This window comes from Epinephelus moara, chromosome 18 (genome assembly GCF_006386435.1).
Source record: "Epinephelus moara isolate mb chromosome 18, YSFRI_EMoa_1.0, whole genome shotgun sequence".
Taxonomy (NCBI): domain Eukaryota; kingdom Metazoa; phylum Chordata; class Actinopteri; order Perciformes; family Serranidae; genus Epinephelus; species Epinephelus moara.
Genome location: NC_065523.1, coordinates 35,137,405 through 35,148,993, shown reverse-complemented (window position 1 = coordinate 35,148,993; position 11,589 = coordinate 35,137,405). Strand labels below are relative to the sequence as shown.

At 42.6% G+C, this 11,589-nt stretch overlaps 1 protein-coding gene across 2 annotated transcripts in view; it reads left to right on the top strand.

Moving 5' to 3' along the window:
- The first annotated feature begins 4,612 nt into the window (after positions 1-4,612).
- The window catches only part of LOC126405492 (zinc finger protein Gfi-1b-like), a 10,337-nt gene continuing 3,360 nt past the window's right edge, over positions 4,613-11,589 (top strand). For both annotated transcript variants that reach the window (XM_050069250.1, XM_050069249.1), the window contains exons 1-5: positions 4,613-4,682; positions 5,460-5,744; positions 8,105-8,274; positions 10,225-10,371; positions 10,492-10,657. In XM_050069250.1, the coding sequence (XP_049925207.1) occupies positions 5,477-5,744; positions 8,105-8,274; positions 10,225-10,371; positions 10,492-10,657 (751 nt within the window). In that variant the 5' untranslated portion in view covers positions 4,613-4,682; positions 5,460-5,476. The remainder of the gene's footprint in view (positions 4,683-5,459; positions 5,745-8,104; positions 8,275-10,224; positions 10,372-10,491; positions 10,658-11,589) is intronic.

Sequence of the window (11,589 nt, the reverse complement as noted above, 5' to 3'; positions counted from 1 at the left end):
GTTGATCGACCGGTAAATCAAGAGCTTCGCTTTCTGGCTAAGCTCCCTTTTCACCACAACGGACTGGTTAAGCGCCTGCAGGAAGAAAAAATAAAATACATTTTTAAAAAACACTTGTTCACAGGTCATACATGAGCCAAAAAAATTAAAATATCCTACCATTCATGGGAAAGTGCAGAAATTTCAGCTTTGGTTAATGTCCATCAGTCCGACACCTGCCCTCCAGTACTACACCTACAGTACGTTACGAAGATAATCCAACTTCGTAATTTACCCAGGATATCTTCTCATTATCTGGTTTGACTAACCCGTCACATTGGCTGTCTGGATCACTGGCACTACAAAGCTGGTTGTCAACTGGTTCAGTCAACTCTGGGTTTTCCTATCCAGCCATGAACATGTGAAAGAGGTGAGGGTGTGGATTACAAGCGACATCATCAGAACCACAAATGAAGGAGGCTACTTGATATCACATAAGATGAAATGGTAAATGACACCCGGAAATTTCAGCCGAGACTTAAATTACATGCAGGTATCACAAGGATGTAAGTGACATTAGTATGGAGTACTTTCTGCCATTTAGTTGGATGATGAAAACACTACTCTGAATCTGTCACAAAATTGATCTTCTTTATTTTATTCCTGTGTATTTCTCTTGTATATTTTAAGTCTTAGCACTACTTATTTATATATATATAAATATATATATTCTCATATATTTTTATTTCGATCTGTCCACATACTATTTGTTTACTTGCTGCTGTAACGCAACAATTTCCCATTTCAGTAGCCTAGTTAATGACTGATGACGTCTGTTTGACCGAAATGTTGCATTTATATTAATGGGAACCAATTAACTGTGCGGATTATTTTTCCTAATAAAACATCTTTAATCCCAGTTCCCATCACACAGGTGTCTCATGTTATTTTGAGCTGCAGTGAATCAGAGTGTGAAAACAGCAACATTATCACCATGGACTTAAAAACCCTCAGTTAACCCCGAGGTTACGTTGCTAACTCCAAATCCTGCGTCATAAACTATGTTTCCATCCAAAAGTGATTCGAATCATTGGGAAATGCGCATTACAAGAAATACGAATCCTGTGTGTTTCCATTAAATGTACAGACTTTGGTGAAAACTATGAACTCGCGCGAGTTTTCCGCAGAACCGGAAACAAAACAAGTCTCGCATTCTTCTTCTTCTACGTTTTCTGGCGGTTGGCAACCAGCTTATAAATGCATTACCGCCTTCCCGACCCGGAGTGTGGATATCACCATGGAGAGAGGTGTGCTACGTCAGACTTAATTCAAACATAACTGTTTCCATCCCCCGTTTTGCAAATCAACATTTTTTCAAATCAACCAAAACCCGGCTAAAGCGAGCATATTTTAGTTTGTGCAAATCAGGGGATTTTAATTCGAATTTTGTCGTTTCCATCATAATTTTCCGATGCGATACTTCTAGATGCGCATCTAAACAGGCTGATGGAAACATGGCTATAGCCCGGGCCTCAGTTTCTCCTCCGTTGTTTACCAACTGCAAACCTGTTGTTGTGACCTCCACAGAGGGCCCGCCTCTCAAATCATCCGATTGGACAATGGGAAAAAAGATGACGAAAAGAGAGATGACATGGGGCGCTTTTCTGCTCTGAGTTAAGGTTTGTTTCCCAGTTGGCCTGATAACAAAGCACACAACAACTTCTTTGAACATTTGTTAATAATTATCAATAATCAAACGCCTAAATGTGACTAAAGCACTATTCGGACGGGATTAGTTTTACATGGGCACGTGGGGTAATGTCACTTTACCACAGGACGTAGGTAATATTAATGGCCGATTTGCACGGGATAAGAAATATCAATAAAACTACCACAAGTGGGAGGGGAAAATCCATTCACGCACCACCGTCCCCTCCTGTCGTCATGAGCGTATGATAGGACTATCAAAAGCACCATGAAATTGAGTTTGAATATTTTCAAATTAATTTAGTAGAGTTCGAATAATATTAGAATTTATTATTATTATTAGTAGTAGTATTATTTTATTTTTTTTTACAAAAAAAACAAACACAAAAAATACTGACGCAATATGAACGTGACCAACTTCTGCCTCGCTATCTGAGCAATGTTTGGATACTTCAGTGCGTAGTTTTCCACCACGAGAGTGGATCCTGGTCGGCTCGTAGTGGTGTCTCATTCTGGTAATGTTTCATCTCTTCTTCAAAAAGGGTAGGCAGGGAGGCAGCAGGTGCAACACTCTCCCTGTATGTCTCCCCGAACAGGTCACACATCGTGGACAGCGCAGTGGGTGGTGTTGGCACAGCGGGCTCCTCCATCGGCGCCTCTCCCTCCGTCGCTGCGTCCCTCTCTGGCCCGGCTTGTGCGCGAGCCATCTCCGACCGAATAGGATTTGCCAAGATATACAACATTATTGATAGTATTAATTAATTATTAATGATATTCGAATTATCAAATTTAGGTTCGAACTAATAAAAAAATATATATATTCGAATATATGTTGAACTTCGATTTTTTTTTGACAGCCCTAACACACATATTTACTGCTGGTCTATTCGCACGGGATTAGTATTACCTGAGGTAATTGTCCGGGACCCTTTTACAGAAGGTAAAAGTCGCTGTAATCTTTACTGACATGGTGCGGTAATGATTACTGACATGGCACATTCGGACGGGACTAAAATCTCTGGTAATTATTACTTTACTCCACATACCTATGTAAAACTAATCCCGTCGGAATAGGGCATAACTGTGGTCAAAGGAGGTTCAAAACATGAGAAGCAGTCGGCAAAAACAAACAAATAAGAAACATTCCTTTCCTTTCATGGCCCCAACCCCCCCTAACTCCCCAACCAGCTAAATGTTTGTCCCCTGGTGTCTCTAAAACCATGCGTGCGTCCCTGAACACATCTTGTTGTCTTGTTGGGCACGTGGGCACAGTGTGTTTAGCCGCTACTAATGCTCTGCTCTAGTAAATGTGTTCAGGGCGCGACGCCTCGTGTGTTGTTGGGAAGATGAAGGAGGAACTTTGCAATTTGTATTAACAAGCCCCACACGGCACGATGACTCAGTGTGTCTCTTCTGCACCGTGAGTGTCAAACTTCACACACTGTGCTCACATGACTGCACTCTTCTCTGAGGTATTGACAGAAATTATATTAGCAGCAAGTTAACGTGCCGTAAATATTTGAAATTACTGTGAAATATTTTCAGCACACAATTAATTATGGTTTCGTAATTTGTTAGTTATTTATCACATTTAATGTCTTGCTAATTATATGGCAGATAAACAGTAATAACTTTTTAATCAGTCAATTTGATAATGGTTAGTTTATCATTACAGAGCTTATCAATGGTCATTAATAATAATAATAATATATTTATTTTATTTATGCAACATCTTTCATACAGGAAATGCAGCACTAAGTGTTACAATAAGGACAGTATAAGCACTGATTGCTTCACATGAAAACAGATATAATGAACATAAAACAGACATCATAAAATCATAGAATTGTAAAACTGTAATTCAGAAAATCAAGTGAGATTTTAATGCGCAAAAAGAAAGAGTTTCAGACCTGTATCAAGAAAGCCAGAGTGAGTTAAACACTAAAGTGAACAGATATGTTTTTAGCTTTCTATTAAAAATATCTAACGAGCTAGCTTCTCTGATATCTACAGGTCGTGTGTTCCATAGATTTGGGGCGTCACTGACAAAGGCTGCATCCCAGATATTCTTCCAACTGTTTCAGGAAACCTCCAATAAACCAGCACAGCAGGAGCTTAAAATCAATTGTAAATGTAACAGGAAGTCAGTGCAGAGCAGCTCAGACTGATCTGATGTGCTCTCCCCTCTTGGTCCTGGTTCATAGCCGAGCTGCAGAGTCTTCAATCAGCTCTCAGTGGTGTTTTTTGGAGGCATTGCAATAGTCGGCTTGACATCTTAAATCAAACATCCTGAAGGTTAAAAGTTTCAGTGTCCTCCAGACAAAAAGGTTAGGCAGGATATAGCTCACTGCTTCAGATGAAGGTGGTGGAAAGAGAAAAAACAGTGTGGGATGGCTGGGTACCATACAAGACCACACACACACACACACACACACACACAAACACAAACACACACAAACACACAGGTAAAAAGTGTAATGTATAATTTGCACCTCAGTAGTAAAGGTCCACTTGTTCACATGAGAACGATGAGATATTCAAACTTTCCAGTGTATTTATGAGCCGCCCACACGAACAGTCACTACAGTGTAAAATCCAGCTATGACATAAGCATATTGTCCCACAGTAAATAAAGTTTCATCTTGACTTTGGTATGACAACATCTCTATCCATCCGACCAACCAGGCCTTTAGAGAAGACAGAATGGGCTGTGCTTGTCAGATTAAAGTAGCAACAGAGATAAAAACACAAGAAGTAACTGAAACGAGGCAAAAACTTCAAATTAAATTTATTTGTTTCATAATTTCAATTAACTTTTGGGGCATTTTTTTCCCCTCCAATGCCTGAAGTCCGACAATCGTCAGCAGCCTCTCAAAATCAAATCAAATCTCATTGTGTCATGTCATCAGTTGATGGGTGTGAGAAAGAGAAAAGGGGACGTTGCCAACAGCGAAGACACAAGGAACACTCTCAACATTCAGCTGCGCAATACAGAGGTAAGATCAGCAATTCAGCTGGAATCTCACTGTTATTACATCATATTATATATTCAACTTATTAGACATTTTTATGTACTTATTGCACAGCAAATTTAATCTGCGAGCACATGAACACATGCAGCTTTAAGGGTGTGAACAGTGTTATTTTATAGCATATTACGATCAGATTGCTAAATGAATCATCGTTAATACAGAGGCTCAAACGAAAATCTTCATGAAGATTTACTGCCAAAGAAAGTTTGTGAAAATTAGTGTAGCCTCGTTTTCTTGAATCGTCTTTTCTCGTTCAGGCTTTCCTCTTTTTTGTTTACTGTATGAGCTCACATCATGTTAAAATCAACTAATACTAAAGTGGTTTTAAGAATTTATTTGCAACATATCTCTTGATGAATTCATAAATGTAAACCTTGGTAAATACACTTTATTGATTTCTTAATTTTGGTACTGTTGGAATAAAATTATTAGTCCTTCTGCTGTTGTTCTAAGTGTCTAAATAAAGTCAATGCATCTTAAATATAAGTATAAAAGGTGCACCGCAGTGTCAGTTTTGTGACAACACCACAGCCGGGTTATCCTCAGTGAAAGCCCTGAAACCTTTGTGCAGGTGTCGGGCTGTATTTGCTGAGGAAACCTCAAGCTTTGGCATTGTAACTGAACAGCAGCAGGTGTGCGACATCTGAGTGTGTGTGAGGCTCTAAAAGAGGCATTCAGGAGCTGATTTTTCAGACTCCTGCAGGTTTACTCTGCATGATTTTTTAAAATCATCTCCCTCAGACACCACCCGGTCTGCCATGCCTCGCTCGTTCCTCGTCAGGAGTAAAAGGACCCATCTGCTCGGCCCAGCTAAGGACACCTACAGGCAGCATTCCCAGGACCACACAGACGCCCACCAGCCTGTGCAGCATGTGATGGGACAGGACAGGAAGTGTCCTGAAGATGCTGTGCAGCCTTTGTCCCCCATGTTTGGGGTCAAAGACCTTCTGGGTGAAGGCGTCTCACCCTGGGATGGGATGGCAGTCCGGTCCCTCAGGGCCCCCACAGATGATTCTTGGCCTTCAGGTACCCAAATATTTTGTGACTCTGAGAGACTACATTTATAAGTATACAATGTTTTTTTTTTGATGGCATGTAACAGTGTTGTTGAACTCAGTCATAAAGGTTCAGTGTGAAGGATTTAGGGGCATCTATTGGCAGAAATGGAACATAATATAACAAGTATGTTTTCTTCAGTTTATAATCACCTGAAAATAATAATTGTCGTGTTTTTGCTACCTTAAAATGAGCGATTTATATCTGCATAGGGAGCGGGTCCTCCTCCATGGAGTCAAACATGTTTCTACAGTAGCCCAGAATGGACAAACCATAGATGTATAAGGACAGTGGTTTCCAACTGGTTGTTACTGGCTCACCCTTTTGCCCCTTCAAGGGTGGTGGCCTTGTGGGTAACCTGTGAGGTTGTGAGGTGTACTTCATGGTGTGTGGAGGGAAGCAGCTCTCTCTTAGGGTGCCATGGTGAAGACAGCAGGTGGCAAAGAGTGATGATAGTCAGAATTAAGTGTCTAAGCTCAAGCCTACATCTTTTCCATTTTTGTTTTGTGGTGAAGACTGTAATAAAGCCATAGTTGTGAACGTCACCTGAACGCTTCGCCATCCTTCTTTCTGCAGAGTGGTCTAATTTAATGTTATTAGCCAGCGTGTTCCTAACTACGGTTTGGAGCTGGTCAGCTGTCAGAGAGGTAACATGTGTCCAGCCACGGGTCCAAACTTCTCCTCAAGGTCCACACGGTTTTTATACATTCAGCGTCATACTTGTGTTTGGCCATGTTGTTGAACTCATTTGCCATCTCTGCCAAGTAGCTTGTCATCAGTCACTCACTCTACAGCAGGAAACGGCACTTCAAAATAAAAGCTCTGCGCCAAAAATTCACTGTATTTAAAAGTAAAGTCTGTTTTTACAAACTTAAGTCACTTACAGTCCATTCAGAATGGACCCGCGACACACTTTTGGACCGTGACCCACCAGTTGGGAACCACTGTATTATGAGAACTGGTTGCAGCGTTGAAAACAGGGCTCCTGTCATAAGAGTTGCTAAATGGCACATCAAGTCAAACTTGTTCAACTGCCATGTATGAAGACATTATTTGGATCCAGGGATGATCATCACTACTTCCACACTTTGCCGCCCATAGAGCAGATTCACAAGAGACTTACGGTCGACTTAGTGTAACGGAGCGTCTTACTTCCGTCGGCTGAATGGTTAACTTCCAGTTTAGCGCTCCGCTAACTTGAATGGGGATAAAATGATTTCATCATGTGGTTCTTCTAGACTTGCAAAACTGAATGGGTTGAATCCTGATAGTAAAACAAGTCATTTCGTGGAAGTTGTGATGCTGAAAAAAAATGTACCCACTGATTTACAGACAACTTTTTCGCCAAGTAAATCAATGTGACAAACCCCAGAAATTGTAGTACCACTGTTTGGCCACTACGAAAATTGGCTTCAAATGCGACGTGCTTCCTGGGCCAAACCAAATACTGGCTCTAGATAGGACCGTTAACATGTTAGCGTTGGCTACCACAGTTAGCAGCCCCTCCACGACTAGCAGTGTCGGAAAAAAGGCAGCTTTTATTTATTGTGAAACTTCTTTATTCAGCGTTTTACCTGTTTTAATCCCCGGGTCTGTTTGTTTCGGAGAGGAAGAGACCTCTGTGAATAATTCGACTCCCAGTAAAAACCTCCTAAACAATAAACACTAAAGGAATTCTAACCGGGAGAAGTTTCAGCTGATTGCAATTTGCAATCCTCACCACTGGGTGCCACTAAATCCCCCTTAATCTTACACACAGATCCTTTAAGACATTAATATTTTAAAAGAAACTTAATATTTAGGATCTTTGTGTAGACTCAAGGCCACAAAATGCGAAACAAAGACCTTAAAAAAGCTAGAGATTCTCAGTCTCAGCCATTATCTCTAATCTAAATATGTTCTCATCATCATCATTATCATGAACTATTGCGGCCTCCAAATAAGTTCGAAAATAGCCGATTGCGGACGCCATAAAGAGAGAAATGATAAACTTGCTGTCTTTGGTTTAATTTCACTCTGTTGATCCAGGTGTCTCAGTTGGTTAAAAGTTGAATGATTTGCAGGATGTATGGAGAGTTGCAGGATGACGCTGTGAGCTGAGTCTCTTGACTTTCGCATTTAAAAAATGAAAACAAACATTCCCCAAATGAACAGGCCTTTACAAAAACAACGTTCAAATTAATAGGGCATTAAAGGACTTCAGCACACCTGCCTTTAATCAAAGGTGAGATGCCAGGTCAGGTGGCGCATTGAAGTGACTCAAACAATAATAGGAAACTAGAACTTGCTAGAAATGGCTCTAACATCAACCTTTCATGTTCCATCAAAAGCCCCCGTGGAGAACAGAGACGCTCCTCTGCCAGTCTCACCTTGGATGGTCGACAGACACCAGGCATCCACCAGAGAGAGACAACTGGAGGGACTCGTCTTCATGTTGCTCAACCACACATCTCACACTGACCTTAAATCCCCTGTCAGCGAGTGTCCGCTCTGTGACAAGGTAGGACGGCCTCCGCCTTGTGAGAGTTACCACGTGTCTGTAATATCTCCATCTTCATCAGCTGTTAGAACAAAAGAGGAAACCAGAGTGAAGAACGATAGGAGTAACTGGTGTGGCAGATTGTCAGGGTGACACAGCAGAAAGGTTCACACTGTAAAATAAAGTCTGTTAGTGCAGTCTGTGGGAAAATGGCTGCAGTTCTTCTTCTTGTGGAAACATACGTTGTGCAAGGTAGCCTGGGTGTGCTGGTTGTTGTCTTTTTTAAAAATAAAAGCACTACGTTGGTACAACACCGCAAATTGACATTTTTTTCCTTCAACAACAAAAACACGTGGCTAGGTTTAGGAAAAAAGAACAGAGTTTGGCTTTATCGCTCTCTCAGGTGAAAGTCGGTCTTTGTTGGACCCATCCACAATCCCTCTTCCTCCCCACTCGGACTTTTGCCACCTTAACTTTCATCCTTGTCCCTCCATGTTTCTCCCTGACGCCACCGGGTGCCATTATAGTTTAATGGGTATACTCGACCGGCGTGCACACAGTTGCTCCGCAGTTGCTGTGTGCCTATCATAGTTCTGCTTCCTGTTGGTCTGTCGCTATGCAATTCCCCACCAAAGCTCTTGGGGCACGGTGTTCTTTTATATACCTACCTAGACTCTGTGGCGTCTGTGGTCGTTGCTTGTTCATTGTTTATCTTCCGGCTTTGCTCTAGTCACGGTGAAGATGGCGACTGGGAGAGAAAGATGATCAACATTGAACAACAAATGCTCTAATTACAAATGTTACAACGACAACGAAGAGAGAGGCGACTGCACCGGGAACTGCCCATTATTCCGACAACCCATTGGTCCCACATCCCATTGGTCCGACCATATTAAACCCATTGTTCTGAAGTCCCGTTGTTCCGAAATCATCATGATGCCTTGTGGTTAAGGTCTGGTTAGGTTTAGGCACAAAAACCACTTGGTTAGGGTCAGGAAAAGATCATGGTGTGGGTTAAAATGAAAAAGAAAGTGACAAACACATAAGCCGTGAGCCTGCTTCGCCTCAAGCCTTTCCCAGCTGACCCAGAGCCGGTCGCGGCGCACCATCAAGGTAGAAATACGCCCACCGGGAGCCGTTCAGCACCGCGGACCGTCGGACTAATGGGATGTCGGACCAATGGGCTGTCGGACCAATGACATGGACCCACTGCGCCGATGGTCTGTACACCCGTTGAATGGCTCGAGGCAGACTACGGGTGAATACTGTACTGCAGCAGGAAGTGAAACCTTGCAAAATACCGGAAATTATGTAGTTTGAAGGACTAATCAGAGGGACGCAATGCCTCTGCAAAGCCCTCTGCGTCGTTGGTGCGCAGAAACATAAACCTTGCTTTAGGTTTGAGTGAGCACCTGGGCATTGGCCAGTAACAGTGACGTGACCAATAACTGTATGTAAAGATGGACAATGCGTCTTCACTTCCTCCCACTGTACGAAAATGAAGCCAAGTTATCTCAGATGTAGCCGCTGCCATCTTGAGCTGGTGATGTCATTTGGGGCCAGAGTCTGCGCAGTGAGCCCAATGACACTCTAAAGTCGTCGAAATCCAGCGCTTGGGCAGTGACTTGCGGTGTCAGAAACCAAAGAAAAAAAGCCGTCCTTTAACATCGGCATGATATGTGGCTGGTTGCCATTATAGTTTAACGGTGTCTGGCCACGTCAGGGGGAAACATGGCAGGACAAGAACGAAAGTTAAGGCGGCGAAAGTCCGACTGGGGCGGGTGGGAGTGGTGGTGGATGTGTCCAACAAACACCAACTTTCAACCAAGAGAGCAGTTTTCATGTCCCGTATGATTCTAAAGCCAAAAATCTTATTTTGCCATTTCCTGTGTTACCACTCGTTAGCTGGCTGTAGCTTCATTTTTGAAGTACAGACTTGACAGTGTTGTTCTTCTTTTCTGTCTCCCTCAGTCTTTCTCAGAGGTCTTATTATCAGGAGGTGGCCTGCAGGCTCATCTTCACAAGACCCTCTCTGTCCCATTGATAAGATCACCCACTGCCACAGACGTGTCCCATGTGCCCTTTGGCTTCAGAGCGATAGGCAGCTATAGAGCGAAGGTACAGCACACAGTGAGAATGTTTATATGAGAAATAGTTTTCAGTACAAACACATCATGAGTTCTAAAGGAAACCCTGGTTTGTCCTCGTGTGTGTGTCTGTGTAAATGTGTGTACCCAGGAGCGTAGCTTTGGCTGCAAGGTGTGTGGGAAGGTGTTCAAGCGCTCGTCCACCCTGTCCACACACCTCCTCATCCACTCAGACACGCGGCCCTACCCCTGCCAGTACTGCGGCAAAAGGTTCCACCAGAAGTCAGACATGAAGAAACACACCTTCATACACACAGGTGAGTGAACACGACCAGGGGCGTCATAGAGGAGGGGAAAGTTGAACTGATTTCCAACGGGCCCAACGGCAGGCCGGGAATGAACGTAATATAACACAGGTTTTTATTTCTCAGTAACAAGTGTCATAACTAAATTAAAAGTGGCTGAATGAATCAGTTGTAAGACTGAACTTCTAAAATAATAGTGGAAGCTCTGAGGCCCCTCTTACCTCTTAAAGGCGCAAAATGGTTTAGTCTACCAATGTCTTTAAGGCCCTGACACACCAAACTGATGGTCAGCCATTGGTGAACAGTTGGCTGTCGTTAGCATCTGTTGCCTTAAGCGGGATTTATACTTGTGTGTCAGCTCTATGCAGAGCCTACGCATGTGGCCTACCCTGTTGTGAGCATTTATACTTGTGCAGTGGTGTGTCTGTGTCACTCTGCTGTTACACCTCTAAAACACTAGTCGGCGGTGGAGGTTTCTGTGAAGTGCTGTAAAGTTTAGTTGATTCAAAACACACATTAAACACACATTAAACATGGCTTAATAGAGACAGTTTCAAACACAAGTACACAAATCAGCTTCACTATAACTCGCAGCATTCACAGACAAACACTTGTCTTTATCTGGACACATTTTCCCCACAAATACAACATGCTAACGTTATTAGCACAAGCCTATGGCATTTCACATTGTATACATTAGCCCAGTGGCTAGCAGACTTTTCCTCTACTCATATGAAACCAGGGACAACAGCAATATTTAACAAAGGTAACGTTACAAAATTCAGCTCCATTACAACTCACAAGGTTCACTGACAAAACAACTGTCTTATACTAAACACATTTTCCAAACAAATACAACATGCTAACGTTATTAGCACAAGCCTATGGCATTTTACACTGTATACATTAGCCTGGCGGCTAGCAGGGATTTCCTCTGCTCATAT